The sequence below is a fragment of the Zingiber officinale genome, chromosome 11A (assembly GCF_018446385.1).
Source record: "Zingiber officinale cultivar Zhangliang chromosome 11A, Zo_v1.1, whole genome shotgun sequence".
Lineage (NCBI taxonomy): Eukaryota > Viridiplantae > Streptophyta > Magnoliopsida > Zingiberales > Zingiberaceae > Zingiber > Zingiber officinale.
The window spans coordinates 49,813,537-49,837,638 of NC_056006.1; the positions used below are offsets into that span (position 1 = coordinate 49,813,537).

Here is a 24,102-nt window from a genome sequence, read left to right on the forward strand (position 1 = left end):
ATGGAAGGAGAGAGCAGCGTCGTTCCACCGGGTTTCAGGTTTCATCCCACAGAAGAAGAGCTGGTGGGCTACTACCTTGCTAGAAAGGTAGCTTCTCAAGAGATTGATTTAGATATCATTCACGATGTCGATCTTTATCAAATAGAACCTTGGGATATTCAAGGTCAGCATACTTAATTTAATTAATTACTACTCTCGATGATCAAGTACTTTGCTAGCTAATTATCTATCTTTTACTTTGGTTAAATTAACAAATATATAGATAAGTGCAAGCATGGAGTACATGAGGAGCAAAAAGAATGGTACTTTAGCTTCAAGGATAGGAAGTATCCAAGTGGGACGAGGACGAATAGAGCTACTTCAGTTGGATTTTGGAAGGCAGCCGGTCGAGACAAGCCGGTGTTATCGAAGTTTAGGGTAATAGGGATGCGCAAAACGCTTGTCTTCTACAAGGGAAGAGCACCAAATGGGAAGAAAACCGATTGGATCATCCATGAATATCGTCTTCAATCCAATGAAAATGACCCAACTCAGGTAGGTCAATCATAATGATCATCCTCAAGCTGTGTATGTTAGTGAAAAACAATCATATTAATACATGTATGAAACACATGCATACTGAAGTATTTTGATGTGTAAAACTTGACACAGGAAGAAGGATGGGTTGTTTGTAGAGCATTCAAGAAGCCAAACCCCAATCAAAGGCCTAATTTGGACAATTTCGGGCACAATTACTATCAAGGGTTAGATTTGAACTTGTTATTCATAGATCTATCACTATATGATGTGGTTGAGATAATTGATGAATGTTTATCTTTTTAAGCATTCCAATTAGTCATCTTGTTACCTGGTGCTCTTATTGCATTTTCAACTATGATCTTTGGTCTTGGTTTACTAATATATTATTTATGTGTTTTTATAGTTTACAAATCTCAAGTACTCCAGAGTTGAAATTGATGAAGTGCGGTTCGATTGGGTTGAATGCATGCTAGATTACATTTGAAGTGCGGTTCTACCTTGATGTGTTAAAAGAATGTTCTACCTTGATTTTGATATCTATTAGCTAGCTTTTGATGTAAAAAAGAATGTTTGAGTATTTTATGGATACTGTTGTAAGAAGATTATTTATATAATTTGTGAATATTTGTGTATTTTATGGATATTGTTGAATGAAGAATATTTGTATAATTTGTGAATATTTGTGTTTTTTTATTATTGTCGGGTTTTCATTGTTTCGGAAATCAAATTTGTGCTGTTAAAAATATACATATTACATCGGTTTTCCACCGCTGCAAAACCGATGTTATTAACTAATATTACCTCGGTCATTTACCGCTGCCAAAACTGGTGTTATTAACATACAATATTACATCGGTTTTACACCGTTGATGAAACGGTGTCGTTAAGTGATACTACACCGGTTAATAACCGATTCGAAGATCGGTGTCGTTAAGTGATACTACACCGGTTTTAACCCGATGTCTAAAATGGCAGACTTTTAACATCGGCTTCATAGACATCGGTTGAAAATGAAATAGACACCGGTGGAAAACCAATGTCTATGAGGATTTTTGTTGTAGTGCATGTAGCATAAAAAGACTTAACTAACAACATGTAATATATCATATGTCATGAAGGAGCATAAACAATCATGTTTAGGTCTCAAAGTTTTACTCTAAGCCTTGTATCCTATCTTGGCCGAAACCTAAGTAAAGAACTAGGTTTCATTTATACAACATGTAGCATAAAAAGACTTAACTAACAACATGTAATATATCATATGTCATGAAGGAGCATAAACAATCATGTTTAGGTCTCAAAGTTTTACTCTAAGCCTTGTATCCTATCTTGGCCGAAACCTAAGTAAAGATCTAGGTTTCATTTATACAACATGTAGCATAAAAAGACTTAACTAACAAACATGTAATATATCATATGTCATGAAGGAGCATAAACAATCATGTTTAGGTCTCAAAGTTTTACTCTAAGCCTTGTATCCTATCTTGGCCGAAACCTAAAATAAGGATCTAGGTTTCATTTATACAACATGTAGCATAATTTGTAACTTGACAACCCTAAGTGACCACAACTTCTTGTTTTAGCCAAAACTTGCAAGGAGATCCCTAAGTCCCTTTTTACCTTTTTTTTTTTTTAAAACAAACGTAAAGTGTACGATAACTATTGTACTGCAGGTGAGAGGATACTTACATCCCTTACTTAACTCTCTAAGAGAAGAAATCCTTGGTTGTGAAGCTTTTCCTAGAGGGCAACCCTTCTTGCTTGGTTCGGCAATGGTGAGGGAGAGGAGGTGGTTTCGGTGGAGAGGAGGAAGGAGAAAGAGAGCAACAAAAATGACAATTTTCATTCTTTCCTCCTTTTTTTCCAATTGAATGGAAGAAGGAAACATGAATTTTTCCTTCCCTTTTCCTTTACTCATCCTTAATGAAGGGAGAAGGTAAAAACTTTCTTTTCATTGTGAGAAGAGGAAGGAAACTTGGACTTCTCCTCCTTAGTAAAGAGAGCCTCCACTTCCTTACCTTTAACAACAATTCCCCTCTTTTCATATCAGCACACCCCTGCTAGGGCTACTGGTTATGACATGAAACCATTTACCAAGAGGTCCAAGGTTCAATCCTTGGTTATGCCTCTTTTTGGTTCTTTTATTTTATTTTCTAAAGAAGAATCCACATAAGGCCCATATTATATCATGTATAAATCTATTTGAATTATTAAGGTTTATTTTAATCATGCATTAATCTATACTAATCATGCATAAATCTACATGAATTATTAGAGACCCTATGGGTGTTACATCACAAAGCTCAAATTAAAGAATTTAGGGTCTGTTGCATTCGGCAACGATGGCAAACTTAAGGTAATCGAAAGAGGTAACATCGAACTCAAATCCGATTTCATTATTCAAAAAGTATTGCTAGTTGAAAACTTTAACTTTAATTTATTCAGTATAAGTCAATTGTGTGATAGTGGTTATTTAGTTCACTTTACAAAATCTGAATGCATAGTTAAAAATATTGATAATCCTGAAATTATACTTAAGGGCACTAGGAGAGATAATGTCTACACCATTAACCTACCAACATCCTCAATAAAGTGTTTTCTAACACAACAAAAGGAAACTGAGTTGTGCCACAGAAGACTGGGACACACTCACACTAGACTCATTGCAAAAATGAGTCAAAATGGTCTAGTTAGAGGTTTGCTCAAATTAAAATTTATTGAAAACTCAACCTATAATGCTTGTCAACAAGGTAAACAAACTAAGGCAAACCATAAATTAACCAACCTTAATAAAACAACCTCAATACTTGAGCTCCTTCACCTAGACTTGTTTAATTCACATGGAGCCAAGTCACTAAGTAAAAATCAATATTGCTTAGTGATAATCGACGATTACTCAAGATTTACTTGGGTAAAATTTATAAAAAATAAAAGTGAAACCTTTGAAGTATTTAAAATCTTCTGTAAACTAATAGAAAATGAAAAAGACACTCAAATAAAAAGAATCAGAAGTGACCATGGGGGGGGGGGGGGGAATTTGAAAATCACAACTTTACTGAATTTTGTGAAATTAATGGGTATCAACATGAATACTCTTGCCCTAGGACCCCCCAACAAAATGGCCTAGTAGAACGTAAAAACCGAACCCTACAAGAAGCCTCTAGGACTATGTTAAATGAATACAAACTATGCAACCAATTCTGGGCTGAAGCGATAAACACAACATGTTATGTGCAAAATAGAATCCTAATTAACAAATCTCATAATAAAACACCTTATGAAATATATTATAATAAAATCCCTAATCTAGGTTATTTAAAAGTTTTTGGATGTAAAGTTTACATTTTAAACACTAAAGACTACTTAGGAAAATTTTCATCAAAAACAACTCTAGGAATATTTTTAGGGTATTCAACAACTAGTAGGGCATATAGAGTGTACAACAAACATACCCTAAGAGTTGAAGTAACGATAAATGTAATATTTGATGAAGATAATAAAATAACAAATGAAAATAATACAGAAAATCTTAACCCAAGAATTATTGAAGATGATGAAATTCAATCTAACACTAATAAACTAGAGGAACAGACTTATGACTCAAATATAAGACCAACAAGAATAAGTACTTCTCACCCACCCGACCAAATTTTGGGTGATCCAAATCTAGGAGCCAGAACTAGATCTTCCTATAGAAACCTAAGTCAGATTGCCCTTATTTCTAAGATTGAACCTAAGACCATTGAAGAAGCCCTACCTGACCCAGACTGGATCATTGCCATGCAGGAAGAATTAGCCCAATTTGATAGAAACCAAGTCTGGGAACTTGTACCCAAACCCGTAGATAAGTCCATAATTGACACTAAATGGGAACAAATTAGATGATCAGGGTGATATAGTGAGAAATAAGGCAAGACTAGTAGCCAAAGGGTTCAGCCAGGTTGAAGGTTTAGACTATGACGAAATTTATGCACCAGTAGCTAGACTCGAATCCATTAGGATGCTACTGGCTTATGCAGCACATAAAGGGTTTAGATTATATCAAATGGATGTCAAGTCAGTATTTTTGAATGGGTTTATTAAGGAGGAAGTATATGTAAGTCAACCTTCAGGGTTTGAGGACTTAGACAACCCAAACCATGTATTTAAACTGAAAAAGATATTATATGGATTAAAGCAAGCACCTAGGGCATGGTATGAACAATTATCCAATCACTTGATATCCAAAGGCTTTAACCAAGGTCAAATAGATCTGACCCTATTTGTAAAAATTATAGAAAAAGACATCTTTATAGCCCAAATCTATATTGATGATATAATTTTTGGCTCAACAAACTCTAAACTTTTAAAAGAATTTATTAAACTAATGGAAAATGAATTTGAAATGAGTTTGGTTGGAGAACTTAACTTTTTCTTAGGATTACAAATCAAACAAACCAAAGATGGAATCTATATTTATCAAACTAAATATGCTAAGGAATTAATTAAAAATTTGGCATGGAAAATTCTAAAATTATAAATACTTCAATGACAACTAATATCAACATTGACTTTGACCCAGAAGGAAAACCAGTAGACCCAAAGTATTATAGAAGTGCAATAGGTAGCTTACTCTACCTAACTGCAAGTCGACCCGATATATTATTTGCAGTAGGTATGTGTGCAAGATACCAATCTTGTGCAAAAGAGTCACACCTAACATATGTTAAAAGGTTACTTAGGTATATTAAAGGTACCTTAAATGTAGGACTTTAGTACCCTAGAACTAGCACCTTTGACCTTTTTGGTTATTCTGATTCAGACTATGCCGGGTGTAAACTAGACAGAAAAAGCACAAGTGGTAGCTGCCAAATTCTAGGTCAGTGCCTAGTAAGTTGGTCAAGCAAAAAGCAACACTGTGTTGCTCTATCCACCACTGAAGCTGAATACATAGTCCTAGGAGAGTGTGCTTCTCAACTTTTGTGGATGATGCATACACTAAAAGACTATCAACTAGAATACAAAAATATAAAAATTTTAATTGACAATATGAGTTCAATTAATCTAACTAAAAACCCAATTCACCACTCAAGGACTAAACACATAAAGGTAAAACACCATTTTGTAAGGGATCATGTAGCCAAGGGTGAAATTGTACTCAACTATGTTGAGTCCAAATCAAACCTAGCTGACATTTTTACAAAACTCTTACATGAACTTGAGTTCAGTGCACTTAGAAGGTAAATAAAAATATGTTGGGTAGAATAGAGTTTAATTTTCAAATCAGTTTCCTACCTTTATTCTTAAATATTTCACTTGTTTTCAAAATCATCTTGTGTTTTAAAAAATTCTAGGAAAAATTTGTTTTTAAAATTCCAATTTAACTAGATTTTCAAATTTGGACTTAGCCTAGGCTCTACCTTAGATATCATGTTCCCCTAGAATTTAGGCAGAGCATCTCACAAACACCTAGGCTTACCTTGATTGTGCTTGAAAAACTTAGAATGGTGTGAGATGCATAGGGTACAGCCTGAACTCAAGAATACTTATATCTGTGCATCAATATGAGTCTAGGCGTTAAATACCTAATATACAGTAATCAAGTCAAGTCATCCAACCCTAGTAAAATCTAACTGGATCTATTGACTTAACTTGACTAACCAAGTGAAAGATGTTATCCTTTAGACAATCAGCTAGTAGCTAGATGGTTAGACATGTGGCCAAGAAATTAAGTATTTGATTTTTTTAGGGTTACTCAACTTGCAGATTAGGGCTCTGATACCTTACTAAAAGAACTTAGTTAACTTGCGATCAATTTAACTCGACTCATGCTTGGACATTAAGGTTTAAACTTATTACTCCTCCTTGGCCTTAAGTATTTCGGAATTCATTTATCATTTAAATAGTTTTCAAAAAACATAGTCTTAGACTTTCTTAATATTTTTTATATACTTTTTAAAGTAGTTTGAAAATTTAGTGAAGTTTTTTATTTCTCTCAGTTATTGTTCAAAAAGCTTGTTCAAAATTAAAAGAATATTTACCAATGAAGCTTTTAGAATCTATCTAACAGAGTTTGAAAAATTTATTTTTCCCAAAAGATTTCAACTAAGTTTCAAAATTGGCTAAAGTTATTTTTCAAAGTAAACTTTTACTAGCTTAGTTGAAAGAAAATTATCTCTTTAGACATTTAGCTAAGAATTTTACAATGAAAATTAATTATAAAAAGCTAAGTGTTTGAAAAGTTCTTTAAATTAGCCAAAAATCGTCTCTTTAAAGCTAAGTGTTTTCTTTAAAAGTTTTTTTTCCAAACTTAATTCAATTCTCGTACTTAAGAGAATCCCTTTTAAAAGACTTTTTAAGTTTAATGAAAAATCTTTAAAAGCTTAAGTTTTTAAAATTTTGGCTAAACAAAGTTGTTTTGCACTTAAACTATTTTTACTTAGCAAAATTTTACTAAGTTTTTTCCTACAAAGTTTTCCCTACAAAGTTTTAAAAGCCAGGTGTTTTAAATGTTATTTTTGGGCTTTAACATTGTTACTAAGTTTTTACTACAAAGTTTTTTGATATATGGCAAAGGGGGAGAGTAGAACAGAAAATTCAACAAAAATTCAAATTAAGGATAAGAGTTCTCTTATTAAGGGGGAGCTTGAAAATTTTAAATTCACCTTAACTTTTGTAAAGTTTAAAATTTCTTTAGCTTGTACTTAACTTATTACTTAAGTATGCTTACGTTTGTGCTTAAACCTCTTATTTAAAAGCATGCTTATGTTTATTTATGCATTCTGTTTTATTTAACTTTGAATTTGAGTTGCCATAATCAAAAAGGGGGGATTGTTGGTGCGGGAAGCATCAGATGATCGAATCCAAGTTTTGATAATGACAAAGGGTTCAAAGTTAAGTCGTCCTGTGATCTAACAAGTTCATGGAGCTTGCAGGAAAGTCCTAAGTGGTACTTAGGCAAAAGTCCTAGCTGCGGTTAGGCAGGTGCGAAACCCTAAGGGGTGGTAACCCTAGGTCATAAGGGGTGGTAACCCTATGTGGAAAGTCTTGGTGGGTCGAGAGCTTCAGGAAAAAGTCCTAGGGGGTGGTAACCCTAGGTGGAAAGTCCTGGTGTCACGAACCAGGTGGAAGACTGGACGGGCCAGGAAGAGGAAGTCCAGTAGAAAGTCCGAAAGCCTCGAACGCTGAGCAAAAGTCCAATCGATCTGGAGGATCGCACTGGCAATAGGTAAATCTCCTGAGTGGAGTAGGTGAGGATGCGTTCCCCGTAGAGGGAATAGTAGGTGTCGGGTCGACCTAGGGTTTTCGGTTGGAAATCCGAAGTCAGACCCGGACAGTCCGATGACTGTCAATTATATCATTTATCATATTTCTGTGCTAACTTTGTTGTGCAGGGGTTGTGTTTGGGACTAACACATTTTACAGGAACAAAGAAGCACATTTGACCTCGGATGAACAGTGTCCGAGGTGCCTCCATGGGGCTTGGAGGCACCTCAGGTGCAAGCCAAAGCCAGCTGTCCAGAGGAGCTGGAGGAGTCTCGGAGGAAGCTGGAGGCGCCTTGGACCAAGGCTTGAAGGCGCCTTAAACCTGATAAGGTGCGACCAGGTTTGCGTTGATCCACCCATGCGACTCAACGACCTGGAGCTGCCTTGGATAGGCTTGGAGGCGCCTCCAGCCCAGTATAAAAGAGGGGTCAAGGCAGCAGCTCAGAACAACAATATCTAAGTGATCAAGCTACAACGCGCTGCTTCAAAAATACCCTGAAGTGCTGCTACAAGTTTCCGACAACCTGGAGCTCCGTTACTTTAAGATTCTGTCGTTCGGTATAATTTTTATTATTGCACTCATTGTAACTCATATTCTGTACTATTGTTTCGAGCTTATAGTTGTTGCCCACCGGAAGCGATCAACGATCGCGGGCCTTGGAGTAGGAGTCGTCATAGGCTCCGAACCAAGTAACTCGTGTCATTGTGTGTTACTTTGTTTCCTTTACTTTATTCCGCTGCTTTAACTCGTACGATTTTTGATTCGAAATTAGTGAAAGCCACGAGCGCTATTCACCCCCCCTCTAGCGTGTCTCGACCCAACATAATCTAGTCCAACATCGATACAAACCATCTATATTTTAGTTTATGTGAGGTATAGTTTCAATTACAACTTTAGACAAGATTTTGATGAAATGAAGGGTATAAATGCGACTAGCATAGATCCTTTGTTGTGTAATTGTGTATTGCGGAAAACATGTAATTTACCTTGTGCACATGAGTTTTCCAAATATACTCAGATGGACATGCTAATCCCACTAGTTAGATTTGACAAGTTTGGGAGAAAGTTAGATATGGAGTTGAGTAAGGGGATTGATGTTAGGGATGACATTGGTAGTCAATAGTCTTAGACTATTGGTGATGTTAGCATATTTTTTCAATGGTGAATGATTCACAAAGATTGTTAATATTGAGGAGATTGAAAGAGATTGCCAATCCAACAACAATCTCATTGCAAGTGCCAGAGGTAAACACTCGTACTCGTGGTCGACCCAAAACTTCGAAAGTTAAACAAATAAAGTCAACTAAGTGTGACCCAAGTGCTTTTGAGTATGTTGAGTCTATCAAGATAGTTGTTCACTAATTGAAAATATTTTAATTGTTGGTGGACCAACATTTGCATAACCTGTAGGATTGTTTATAACGAGGAGGCAGAAGCAAAAGGTAACGCCATTTATTTTTTCAATACATTTAAATAACCATTAATTTTTTTTAGATATGATTGACTTTCTTATATCACTTTTCAATAGATTGTTCGTCATCGTACACATTCAACTTCTACTATTGGTTATATTGATTAACTATCATCTCATCTCCACGAGTATATTGCTGGCACTAAAGATGTGGCGACAGATGGTCACTATGGTTTTTGTATCATTGTTGGCCTACTTGGTTTTTGTGAGGATACGTCAAGGGTGCGATGAGAGCTTCTTGAGGAGATTAGACATTTTGAAATAGTATATGGAGGTATATTTAATAAAGATGGTCGTGTTGGAGTAGTAAAGCACTGATAATGGCCAATTTGTCGTGAATTGGTATCAAATAATCACTGAACCCCTCTAAGCTAATGAAGCATAGGAATGATCCAGTTCGTGTCTTTCAAGGAATGTAAACAATGATTGAATCTTAGGATCAATTTATTAGAACCATGGAGTTTTGGGGTTGAGTTGAGTTCTTAAATTGACAAATGAAGAGTAAAGCAAATAATGAGACTAAACCTAATGCAATTTAAGACAAGCCTGACTAATCATTAACAATGAATCCACAACGTATTGTCACCCTGTGTTATGAAAATCATCATCAACGGAATTAAACTAATGAACAAAATAGTAAGACAAATATAAAAATAAATCTAATGCAATAAAAGAAATCCTATCTATCTATTAATCATGAACCCACAACATACTGCCACTTTATGCCATGGATTACACTATTAACATATTCAAACAGATTGGAAACTAAACAAGGACTAAACAAGAACAAAACAAGATCAAATCAAATAATTCAGATTCTTGCAATCGAATAACATCAAAATAGATTTAGATCTCCATCAGTGGAGCTAACAAGCATTCAGATGAATTAAAAAGAATAAGAGACTAGATCTAAAACGTAATATGTTAGGACCCTTGACGACCAACTAGAGGAGGGTGAATAGCCCCTACATAAAAATAAAATAAAAAGACCTTTCTTGGATTTACAGCTTTATAAATCTAACACTTGCATAAGTATAATAAAGAAACTAAAAGACAGAGGCATCGAGAATTTACTTGGTTACAATCGGGGAGGTTGTTAATCTAAGGAAGTAAAGCGCACTAATTTCTCCTTCAGGCGGAGAAGTATCTTTACAACAATGACAGTGCGGAATCAAAGAGCTAAACAAAAAACTAAAAGTGTATAAGTGTTGTTTCATAGTTTCTTATTCTACTTAGCTTCTGGGAGCAAGACTGTTTATATAGCCCTACTCGGGGTGCCTAGAAGCGTTCCAGGTGCTTGGAATGGAATAGAAATCTCTCCTCGGCATAAAGGTCAAAAGTCACGTCGATCTAGATAAAAGTCAGGTTCCAGGCGCCCGAAATGGTTCCGGGCGCCCCGACCTGCTCCGGGCGCCCTGGACTGGTTCGGGCACCCCGAACTGATCCGAGCGCCCCGACCTAGTCCGAGTGCCCCGAGCATCAGAAGTCAACCTTTTGCTGACTTTTGGTCCAGGCCTCCTTCGGTTCCACTCGCCTCAGTCCAAGTTTTTCGCTCCAGCTCCGTTCGCTTGGATGATTTTGGCCATCCGGAATAGGGCTCACCCGAACCCAACTTCCGGTCTTCTCGAACAAACTTTCGCTCTAGCTTCTTGTCCCTCAGAATCGTTGTTTACTTTCTTCTCGTCTACCAGCGTACTCTTCCGCACCTTTTCGTCCCTCAGACAGTTGCGTCTTTTGCTCCTTCAGCAATCTTCCACTCCGACTTCTTGTCCCTCAGAAATATCACACGCTCCCTTCTCATCCGTCGATGTACTTTTCCACAGCACCTCGTCCCTCTGACCACCGAGCTCATCGGCTCTCTCCTGTGTCGTCCTTCTCGCTAACTGCATCTTTCGCTCGATGCCTTGTGCTCCTAAGTTCCTATACATTTAGACACAAAGTTAAACACAACATGACCTAACTTAACTTGTTTGATCACATTAAACTACCTTAGGGTACCATCAATCTCCCCCCTTTTTTATGTGAGCAACCCAAGTTAAGTTAGGGTAAACCAATATAAAGTAAAAGTAATAAGTTTTACAATAAAGTACAAAAATTGAAAAAGTTTAAACTACCTCCCCCTAGACTTAATCTTCCTTTCTCCCCCTTTGATCATATAAAAAAATGGAGTACTTCAAAAGTCTAAGGACAACTTGTCAAGAATTTTAAGTCGTTTAACAAATAAAATTTTGAATTTATAAGGTTAAAATGATTTAAAAAATTTGGTGAATCTTAAACACAAGTCAAAGAGAAAAAACATTGAAATTGAAAAAAATAATTTTGGAAATCTTGAAATATTTTCTTAAAAATGTATAGAGCATGCATTTTAACAAAAGAAAATACATTTTCAAGATTTATAATTTAAAAATTCTTAAAAAAATTTCATTTAGATACATAACTAAAAAACTTTTCATAATTTTTTTTTAGTTAGCAGGGATAACTCTTGAAAATTTTAAATAACAAAATCTAAATATTGAGATTTTTCTATAGATGAATATTGAATTCCTCTTTCTAAAAAAAATTAGGATCAAATTAATTTTGAATAATAATTAAACTCAAAAGGAATTTTATAGTTTTAAAAAAAAATCAATTGCAAAAAATAAAAGCATGATCTTGGAATCAAAAATAGATTCCTTTTTGCTGAATTAACAAGAAATTTTTTAGGTTTTTGATAATTTTCTAATTTTCCATTGTGATATTTAAATTTTCATTTTAGTCTATAATAATTTCTAAAATTTGAAGCAGAGAATTTTGAACATGTAGAAATTTTTAAAGTTTGTGTATATTCCTTTAACATTTCATTTTCTGTTTTTAGTTTGTCGAAATCCTCTAATCGACGAGTTGTTGCTAGAGTTCCTTTTAACTCATTATTCTCTGTTAATAATTTTTTATTTTCTATTTCTGATTTATAAGAATCTTTTGATAACATTTTTATCAAATTAAACAATTGATCAGGAGGTAGAGACTATACATGACTTACCTTGTCGACTTCCGATGCTCCCCCTGTAGAGCTACTTTCCTTCGACGTTGCTCCTCCTTCATTGATGCTCTCAATGCTCATTTCTGAAGAACTTTCTTTATCTTCAGGTAGGTACTCGACTATGAGACTAGTTTTGACAATTTCTTCATTTTCTACTTCTGATAACGACTCAGAGTTCATCGAGGAGTTAGATTCGACTACTTTTGGTTCTTCGTAGAGCTTTAAGAACTTTTCCCAAAGTTATTTTGCATTCTCGTTATTTCCAATTTTGTCGACATCCTGGGCAGGCAGAACACACAAAAGGTGGAACTCAGCCTTACCGTTAGCCATGAAGTTGTTTCATTACTTTTCAGTCCATCGATGCTTCTCAATTTCTTTTCCTTCTTTGCTTTTGGGCATATCAAAATCATACTTAATTGTTAGCGAAATATTAAAATCAATTTTAAAATATGCCTCCATTTGACGTTTCCAAAAAGTGAACTCCCCCTCAAATACTAGTGGTTAGATGCTCGGTCCGGACATCTTGTTAGTTAGAGCCCTAGAGCCAATCATATGATGATTGTTGTATGGACTCGATGTATCATATTCGGATATATTAATAAAGACATTTCTTTATGGTTATTATACTTACTTGTATTGGTACCAAATAACTAAGTATAATAACGTCTTTGAGTAGAAGATTCTTATCTATATCAATCAATTGGTTGAATTGATAGTGAGATGATATAGAGAACACTACTCTTAATCATTCCTAGTCAAGTATTAACATTCAGGGACAATGTTAATGCGATGAGACTAGCATGTAGGCCAACTCGATGACTTGATCTCACAAGTCATGGATATAGAGATATCAAGTTGACACATAGGTATGTATTGGAGAATGTATACTGAATGACCCGTCATGAGAAAGTATCATGGATCGTTATATGAGTGTCATATACTTTCTCATGTGACTATTAGTATGACTATCATTCCTTGGACCTGAAGTCACCATGGTTCCCTACATAAGGAGTTGCATACTTTGACTTCGTCAAACGTCACCCGTAACTGGGTGGACTATAAAGGTGATTACTGGGTATGTAACAAATTATGTGGAGGGATGTGAGTGATGTAGATGGGATCTATCCCTCCTATATGACGGGAGTGACACCATGATTCTTGATAGAGTGAGACCACTAAGTGCATGGCCATGCCCAAATGAGTCAATATAAGATATTGAGCTCATTTGTTTAGAGTGAGTCTACTTGGAGTTCAAGACATAGATTGATTAGAGGATGACACGGTCTATACCTCATGTAACGCCCGAAAATTCTCAAGACTATTTTAGGAATAATTCTATGATTTTTCTGGAATTATTAGATATTTTTCTGGAATTTTTAGAGTATCGGAAGTAGCAAAAATTATTAGGAAAGTAAAATAGCTTAAGCGGGAATCGAACCCGGGACCTCTCGGGTCCGCTAAACCTTTAGTTAGCCTTAGAAACCGGTGAACCCAGCAGGGCCGTGCTGAAAGGAAAGGGAATCAATTATATTTATAATTGGTTTGGCCGAATTAATTACTTAGTATAAATAGGAAATTTAAGTTGGGGTTTGGTTTACTTTTAGAACTTGGTTCGGCAACTCCTCTCCAAAACCCTCACGCCGACGCCAACCCTCTCCCCTCTCCTTCTCTCGGTGCCACAACAAGGGAAGAACTAGGGTTCCATCCCTAGGGTCCCAAGGTCACTTTCCGGCAACGATTTCAGCACAAGGACGTTCCCCTCCGCGAGTAGAGCACGTGGACGCGAGCGAATTGTCGAGAAGTCGTCTCCACCGGAATTTCTAACGATTAGATTTGTAAGAAATCTAGCACACAATGTAAGAAACCCCTCACCTGCAGTATTAGTAGCTCTCGCGTGTTTTCTGTTATGCATTAGATTAGTTTTATTGAATTTTGTCAGCATATAGTGTGTATTTTAACTCTTCTCACAGATTTAGGGATTAGTGAGCATCTCTAGATGGGCCGAGCACGTGTATCCTCTGTAGATAGGGGTTTAGACACTGCTGGGTGCCTAGAGGTGGTCTCCTTGATCGAGAGGAGAGTTAGAGAGCGCCAAATGCTCGACAAAATGCCTAGCACAGCCTTATGATACAGTGGACATTTAGTTAAATGCCATAGAACATGTTAATTAGCATGATCAGTTTTTATTTCAGCTTTTATGAGACTAGATGTCCAAATGGGTGGGCTCCCACAGTCGCCTCTAGGTCCAGACAACCTAGTTCTAGGTTCAGATAACCTAGATTCAGCAAAATAGTATTAGCTATTTCAGTATTTTACTTTTCAGTGGCACTGTACTGGATTAGATATCCATTGGGTTGGGCTCCCATAGTCGTCCCTAGGTTTAGCTAACCTAGTAAACCCTACTAGATTCAGAACTTGCAATCCCGGGTCTAGTTAGGGATGCGCGCACAGCAAGTACAGTTGCCAGGGCCCATCAGCAGCATGTTTAGTATTTTTACTTACTATATGTATATGGTTTTCAACCTTTCACAAATTAGTTCGTGAATTCAGTACAGTCCTAGCAGTAGCTCAGTTTTTAGTATCAGCTTAGTTCTTCATTGATACCATGTGATTGATATCATGTTCAGCTTTAGATATGCCATGATTGTATGCTTATATGCCATGCCATGTTTAGTTTATTCAGTATACTTAGCATATCCTTTCAAATAGCATGATTTAAAATCATATTTGCATCGTATGCATGTTTTAGTGAGATAGATGGTTTCTTACTAAGCTTTTTAGCTTACAGATACTATTTTCCTTATACTGCAGATACAGGTAAAAGGAAAACGGACTAGCAGTGGAGGCTGGAGGTCAATGCAGATCAAGATGTGTGTGGAAGGAACTGGAATAAAGATCCTAGGGATCTAGTTTTATTTTATTATGCATTAGAACGTGTTCAGTATGCATTAGTACTTATAGCAAGCGTTATCTTATGTTTCTGTTAGTTAGCAAGAGAACAGTTTAAAACCTTGTTAGTTTCGGTTTTCATATGTTTACATGCCATGAATTAGTATTCTATGCCTTAATCATGTTTAGTATGTTAGCCATTACCTAGTAGAATGTTTCTCTTAGCTTTTATAGTGTTGTGTAATGACTTTGGCACGTATCAGTGCTGATATCAGGGGACTGATACGAAATCAGAAACCCCTGATCAGTCAGCAGACCGATCAGGGAGTCTCTGATCGGTCGGTAGACCGATCAGGGACCTGGTTTCTACGAACAGAAGCTTTCTGTTCGTTCCCTGATCGATTCATGGATCGATCAGGAGCTAGGTCGCGAAAAAAAAATGGATCACTGATCGGTCAGCAGACAGATCAGTAGGCCACTGATCAGTCTCATTGACCGATCAGGGACCAGCTGGATCGGTCGGCAGCGTACAGGATTGCAGCGTAGTTTATGGATCGGTCGCTTGAACGATCCGGAGTTTCCTACCGTGCTAGTATTAGTAGATCGGTCTGTGGATCGATCCGAAGTTTATTATCAGTTGTAAACACCTCCCCTAGCATGTGTACAACTCCTAGGTACACCCAGAACACTAAGTTAAACTTTACAGCATTTAGTTCAGTAAAATTTTAAATTAGCCAGTTTTCATTCCGCATTAATAGTCCAGCACAGCATAATGTAACGGTCCGGCCTCGCAGCCTAGTCAGTAGGAGGCGGGTCATTACACCTCAATTGATCAATCTAAATGTCAAGGATAGAAGGACATTGTCACATATTGTGAGAGTCACAATTACTAGTTACAATGGTGATGTTGGATCTCAACATTCTTGTAACTTGGGTAGTAATGATGTGTTGCTAGATACCGCTCATTATTTATGTTTCTAAATGGGTTTAGGAGCATTGCCAACGTTACAAGAACCTATAGGGTCACACACAAAGAGCAATTAGATGGAGATTAGGTTCATATGATGAACCAAGAGGATTAGGTTCATATGATGAACCAAATTAGATTAAGTGTAATCCAAATTAGATTAATTGAGTAAGACTCGATTAAGTTAGACTTGAGTTAGACTCAAGTGAGGCTAGACTTGAGTTAGACTCAAGTGAGGATTAATGATGATATTCATTGAATTATGAATTCAATTTGAATATTAGATTCAAATTTCGATTCAAATTAGGAAGAGAAGAGGAGTTTTAAAATGGTCATTTAATGAAGAATGTATATTCATTAAATACTCATTAAGACTCATTAATGAGGCTCATTAATGGAGTTAATGAGCATTAAGTATTTTCATTAGATGAAAATACTTAAGCCATTTTACTCTTATTTTTCATAATGAACGGATCATCATTATTCTTCCTCTCTTCTAGCTCTCTCTCCCTCTCCTCCATTACCGAGCCACCCAAGAGTGCTAGCACACTCTAAGTGGTTCTTCTCCACCTATTGTTCGTGTGGATACGTATAGAGGAGTGTACGCTTGACACTCTCGAGATCCGACAACCTTTTGGACGAGCGGGATAAGCGAAGGGCTTCGTAACAAGGGTAACACTTCTTATTCATGTAGATCTAGGTTAGAAACTTGTACATGATTTATTTTTATATATCTTCGCACGGATCCGTGGCAAGACTTCAAGTTTTTCGCAACGCAAAAAGCGGTTTTTACGGCTCGAAATCCCAACAGTGGTATCAGAGCCACGTGCGAAGCGTGTACATGTTTTGTTTTTGGTTTTTATGAAAACTTTCAGATCTGTACGTTTCTATATGTTTACTAATTTTATGGATTTTGTGAGTATTTTTCTCGTAGAGGCGAAGCAACAAGTGCTTGGACACTTGTAGGCTTCACCTACCGAGAAAAATCTTCCGAAACGGCAAGGTCTCACCCAAATTGTTTTGGGTCAGCAGCTTAAGGCGCTGTTAGATCAAGATGGGACACTCGTGATATTCATTTCATGAGAAGGGGCGCTGTCCCTAACACCGCAAGGGGCATTGCCCCACGATCGCGCCCGAAAACCGCTAAACGGGATCGCTGGGAAGTTGTGACTCATAAAATCTATAAAATCAGTAGTAAAATTATATAAATTTATGTAAACTTCATAATTTAGAATTATGTATGATTTTATGATGGTCATGGCCCAAAAACCCAATTTGATTGGACAGAATTGTGTTGTAATTCATAATATGGCCTGCACGCCATTTTTGTGAATTGTGCGTGTTGTATATGTTATATACGACCTGGGTGTCGTGCCTCTCTTTTACATTCTTGTTGTAAATAGATTTTAGACTCGAATGTAACTTGAGTTTCACATTTGTAATGTACAAAATGAAGCGGTGGAAGGTCCACTCAAGAAGGAGTTACGAGGAGGGTGATTTCAACAGATGGCGGTCTAAGGGAGGCGCTTGAAGAAGTCATTGACCCTAGGTTGACCGTCCGATCTTTTCATTGGCTTGAAAAGATCGTAGTAGGGCCATGACCTCATCACAAAAATAATTAGTTATCTATCATTGCTTGTGTATGTGATGCATGATAATGTAGGATAATTAGTGCCTTGATGCGTATAAGATACGAATCCACTATTAGATTAGATCTTAATCAAGTCAACTCGATATGCCTACCAAGTTTTGATACCCATCACTACCTCGATAATTTGTTGTTGTTGAATCTGCCAAAGCAGAGCAACACATATTATCTTGGTAGGGTGCGGAGGGACAACCTTGGTCCCGCCTATCAAAGCTTGGGTAAGTACAAACTCAATTAGATTGAGCAACTAGTTAACTCAATTGGATCGAGTAAAACTATAGGCATTTTCCAACGGTTGGACGATAGGATAAAAATCACATTTATACTAAATCTTGGGTGATTTAGCCAAAGCTAACTCAAGTTTTAATATAAATGAGATTTTTGATCCTATAAACAAGAGTTGCATAGAGATGTAATTGATAATTCGTTATCTACCGATCATACTAAATGTTGGGCGATTTAGCCAAAGCTAACTCAAGGCGTAGTATGATGTGGATCTTGTCCCGCAAGAATTATAGCTAATTGGTATGAATCTAGTAGTGTGGTTTGACCACATCCATGACTTGATTCTACAAAAGCCCTATAATTCAGTGGGAGCATCATTTAGTTAAAGGCCTAATTAAATGATAAATGGAATATGATATTTACTTTCTGCATTATTTCTGTTGTACATTGCCATGTCGACAAACTTGAACATCTTCTCCCTACGTTTTGTCCTTGATAAGGACAAGCTCAATGGAGCTAATTTCCTGGACTGGTACATGAATCTGAGAATCGTTCTCACACAAGAAAGAAAACTGTATGTCCTGGAGCAGCCCATTCCGGAGGCACCTCCTGCTACTGCCACGCGAGCTGACCGAGATGCTTATAAGAAGCATTAAGATGATGCATTAGATGTGTCATGCCTCATGCTCGCAACCATGAACTCTGAGCTTCAGAAGTAACATGAGTTGATGACTACTTATAATATGGTTGAACATCTTCGTCAACTATATCAAGGACAAGCAGGGCACTAGAAGAGGAACTGCAAAGGATACCTGGAAGATCTTTAGAAGAAGAGAAAAGATTTCTACTTCAGGTATACATGTTATAGAAGTCAATCTCTCTATATCTTCATCGTGGGTATTAGATACCGGATGTACTTCTCACATTTGTACTAATGTACAGGCGCCGAGAAATAGCAAGGCATTGACGAAGGGCGAGATAGACCTACGAGTAGGCAATGGAGCACGGGTTGCTGCTGTTGTTGTAGGAACTTACTATCTATCTCTGCCCTCTGGGCTTGTACTAGAATTAGATGAATGTTGTTATGTGCTTGCTCTTACAAAGAACATCATTTCAGTCTCTTGTTTGGACAAGAAAGGATTTTCTTTTATAATAAAGAATAAATGTTGTTCTGTTTATTTAAAAGATATGTTCTACTGTACTGCACCTCTGATGAATGGACTCTACATTCTAGACTTAGAGAACCCCATATATAACATAAGTACCAAAAGGTTCAAGTCAAATGAAATGAACCAAACCTATCTCTAGCATTGTCGCTTAGGTCATATAAATGAGAATCGCTTATTTTAGCTCCATAAAGATGGTTTGCTGGACTCATTTGATTTTGAATCATATGAGACATGCGAGTCATACCTACTAGGCAAGATGACCAAGACTCCCTTTAGTGGACACAGCAAAAGAGCGACTGACTTGTTAGGACTTATACATAGTGATGTATGTGGCCCTTTCAATGTCGCTGCCAGAGGTGATTATAGGTACTTCATCACATTTACTGATGATTTCAGTAGATATGGTTATGTGTATCTGATGACACATAAATCACAATCCTTTGAAAAGTTCAAAGAATTCAAGAATGAAGTACAAAACCAGCTAGGCAAGTGTATTAAAATACTTCGATCAGATCGAGGTGATGAATACCTTAGCCATGAGTTTCATGACTATCTAGCTGAGTGTGAGATCCTATCCCAACTCACTCCTCCTGGAACACCACAGTGGATTGGTGTGTCCGAGAGGAGGAATCGTACCCTATTAGATATGGTACGATCTATGATGAGTCACACAGATCTTCCTATATCCTTTTGGGGATATGCTCTAGAAACAGTAGACTTCACACTTAACCGTGTTCTATCCAAGGCTATGATAAAGACACCATATAGGATATGGACAGGGAGAGATGCCCAGGTATCTTATATGAGGATTTGAGGTTGTGAGGCTTACGTTCGACGTCAAGCCTCGGACAAACTGGGATCCAAATCCGATAAGTGCTATTTTATAGAATATCCCAAGGAAATGAAGGGATATTACTTCTACATTCCCAGTCAACACAAAGTGTTTGTGGCTAAGACTAGGGTATTTCTAGAAAGGGACTTTGTTTCTAGAAAAACTAGTGGGAGTACGTTCGATCTTGAAGAAGTTCAAGATATGGACCATAGCACTGAAGCCTTGATGGAAGTTGAACTGGAACCACAAATTGTAGTGGATGATGAGATTGTTCCACAAGGTGTTGAGGAACAACAACCAGTTCAAGTAGACCTACCTCTTCGCAGGTCTGATAGGGTACGTCATCAGCCTGAGAGATACTCATTTCTCTTGTCTGACCATGATGATATTATGCTCGTTGAGAATGAGCCTACCTCCTATTAGGAAGTTGTGATGAGACCAGATTCTGAGTCATGGCTAGAGGCCATGAGATCCGAGATGGAATACATGTACACCAACCAAGTATGGACTTTGGCTGATCCACCTGAAGGCGTCAAACCCATTGGATGTAAGTGGGTCTTTAAGAGAAAGACTGACATGGATGGACTTATTACCTATAAGGGTCACTTGGTAGCTAAAGGTTTTAAGCAAATTCATGGTATTGACTATGATGAAACCTTTTCTCTAGTAGCGATGTTTAAGTCCATTCGGATCATGCTTGCTATTGCAGCTCATCCTGTCTGAGAAGCTTGACAAAATGGAAAGCTGGGAGAAAAACCTACTGCTGGTGAAGAATAATACCTATAGAACACCGATCCAAGAAACCCAAAGCGGATCTTGGAGAATGAAGTCCTAGAATGCCCTCCTCCTGCGAAGATCCAATGACGAGAGAGAAATATCACTGAAGAAAATCGAGATCCGGAGCTTCTAAGGCTTCCTGTGCATAAGAGACCAACCAACACTATCGTCAATGACCTAAGACCGGGGTGGGAATCCCTGGTTAGGCCCTCCGACGCTCAAGTCAGTGATCTCTCTAGGTGTGGAAGAAGGAAGAAGAAGATGAACAGTAGTCGAAAACTAGAGTCGTGGGTGTGAGCCTTAATGTGAACTTACCTGGCCAATGGAGAGGATTCCCCTTTTTATACCACTTCATATAACCTTCGTAGTCATGAAGTGGACCCCGGTTTGCTAGAGTTTGTTGTGAGATGATGTAAGCCACGTACTTGCACAAAATAGCTTTTAAGGAATCTTCTTTGTACCCAGATGCACCTTCTTTGTCACCTAGTGCTTGTAGAAAAGTCTAGAAACATTCTTCCCGCCAAATTAGTAAACCTGTTATATAATCACATACTACAGATATCTTCATTAAGCTATTTATGAATATTCTTAAGATATTTGTTCTCGCCCTGTCTTATAAGCTATATAGAGATATATTTATCGTCCATACTTGCCTACTTTATTCTTATTATGTTACAGACAACCCGATATTATGTTATGATTTGTATTGAACAGGATTGAACCTAAGTTATGTCTGGGCTAGTTATTGCTATTGTTCAATATAGATCCTAATCACCCATTAATATACTATAAATTCTGTAAAGTTCTGCATCTTTTCATAACCGGGTGATCATATACACTCAACTAATACTAGTCTATGTCCAGATGTGCTAACTCAAACAATCCTGGTTTATCTATCTTAAACGTGTAAACCTGACCGATATTGGCCTATCTTTCTTAAGGTATTATCCCGACCGATATTGGCCTATCTTTCTTAAGGTATTATCCCGACCAATATTTGCTTATCTTTCTTAAGGTATTATCCCGACCGATATTGACCTATCTTTCTTAAGGTATTATCCCGACCGATATTGACCTATCTTTCTTAAGGTATTATCCCGACCGATATTGGACTATCTTTCTTAAGGTATTATCCCGACCCATATTGGCCTATCTTTCTTAAGGTATTATCCCGACCCATATTAGCCTAATTTTCTTAAGGTATTATCCCGACTGATATTGGCCTATCTTTCTTAAGGTATTATCCCGATCGATATTGGCCTATCTTTCTTAAGGTATTATCCCGACCGATATTGGCCTATCTTTCTTAAGGTATTATCCCGACCGATATTGGCCTATCTTTCTTAAGGTATTATCCCGACCAATATTGGCCTATCTTTCTTAAGGTTTTATCTCGACCGATATTGGCCTATCTTTCTTAAGGTATTATCCCAACCAATATTGGCCTATCTTTCTTAAGGTATTACTCCGGCCGATATTCATGCTTGCTTAACTCTACTATCTCCTTTTTACCGGGGACCCACTAGACCTAACCCATATCACTAGCCTTCCCTCCAAGTCTAGTCGAAGGAGGTGTCAACCGACTGACTAGACATGAGTTTTTATTTTTTTCTTATTCTTCTTCCATCTTTCTTTATTACACTTGGTAAACCGCGCACTTTTTCTAGAACTTCCTTGATTATGATTGGCTTTTTGACGGTAAGTAAATGTTGGAGGCGCACGATGAGGTGTCACCAACCCTTACATGATTGATTTGTCGTACGACGAGGAGTCACAGTCGTCAAGCTGTTGTTGTAAGTGTTTTTAATTATATGTTATTAACTTCTTATCACTTCCTCTAACCGCATTATTATTTTGTTTAGTTCCTTGCCTCAAGTCTTCATTTAGACTAGCTGCTCATTGCTCTGGAAAGGGATTAAGGGCCCAAATAGAAGCTTTGAAAGCTATTCTTCCTCCTTCCCACAATGATCTCCCTCAATTACGAGAAAAAATAGCCTTACAGAATCAACAATTGGAAGCTCTGAAGAAAAAACTGTAGCATCGACACAAATTATTAGAAAACAAAGAGCTTGAGAGGAAAACCTTAGAGTTACAAGTGGATCGGTTAAACTCCAGCCTCTAGGTGGAAACTACTTTGAAGGACAAAGCTATTTCAGATGTTTCTCATAAAAATATTGTCTTAGAGAAAGTAGAGAGGCTTCACAATATTTTCCTTTCTGAGCAGGTTCAAGATTTATCATCAAAAGAATTTGCTCTTCTACAAGAGCAAGAACAAAGAAAGGCTTAGGATGTAGAGATATCCTCACTCCAAAAAGAACAAGAACAGCTTAAATTGGAAAGAGACATTTTCAAAGATGAAAATACTAAACTACAAGCCGAATTTCGGAGTTATAAGGAGCATGAGGAAAACCGATGGGAGGATAAGCGTTTAGCCTATCTGAGGTCTTCGAAGTTTAATGATGAATATACCCACCGTATAATAGGGACTTTAAATCATTCCATGACAGGGGTTATTCAACAATTAAGGGAAGGTGGTTATCTATCTTGAGAACCCCCCTCTCTATTCATAAACCGTTACAGACTTAATCAGGAATTGCCCGAAAACTTGAAAAGCAATTTTGAGTAAGCATGATTATGTATTAATAAAAGACTTGTAATTAAATACTTGTATTTTTGTAAAAATTTGTACTTACCTGCTTTCCTGACCTTTGTTATCTTGCTACTGCTTCCTTTGAGATGTTCGTGAGAGATGAGAATAAGTACTATCTTTGCTACGACTCCCTTTGAAGTAATCATGAGAGCTAAGAATAAGTACTATCCTGTTCAAGAATTCTTTCTTATTTCTCGAAGTTAGGCACTGTTTTGACAAACTCCTCTATTTGTGGTATCTTAATTGATCATATGATATGGAACAATAAGACTTTCCATAAACTTCTTGGTCTTTATTCAGGCACGATTGTATATAAAGAATTCCAAAGGCCTCAGTGCTTCCGAGGGATGTGTAACCCTGAGCAATCTTTATATGAAGAACTCCATAGGATTTATGTGTTCTTGGTCGGGCATACAATCCCGAGCGATTTTAGATAAAGAACTTCATATGGTTGTAACTTCTGATGGGGAATGTAATTTTGAAGGATTATATATATAAAGAATTCCCTCTGAACTTTGAATCCTGGTCGGGAGTGTAATACCGAGTGATCTTTATAAAGAAATCCAGATGACTTTGAATCTAGGGCAGGCATATAATCCCGAACGATTTAATATGAAGAATTTCATCAACCTTTGGTCGGGCATATAATCCTGATTAATTTGAGTCAATAGAGTCCTGTGCTCTATCATA

At 37.1% G+C, this 24,102-nt stretch overlaps 1 protein-coding gene across 1 annotated transcript in view; it reads left to right on the plus strand.

The window, feature by feature from the left end:
• LOC122031387 (NAC domain-containing protein 37-like) overlaps window positions 1–24,102 on the plus strand; it is an 83,744-nt gene continuing 59,642 nt past the window's right edge. The window contains exons 1-3 of the mRNA XM_042590503.1: window positions 1–163; window positions 263–534; window positions 652–743. Of these exons, the coding sequence (XP_042446437.1) occupies window positions 1–163; window positions 263–534; window positions 652–743 (527 nt within the window). The remainder of the gene's footprint in view (window positions 164–262; window positions 535–651; window positions 744–24,102) is intronic.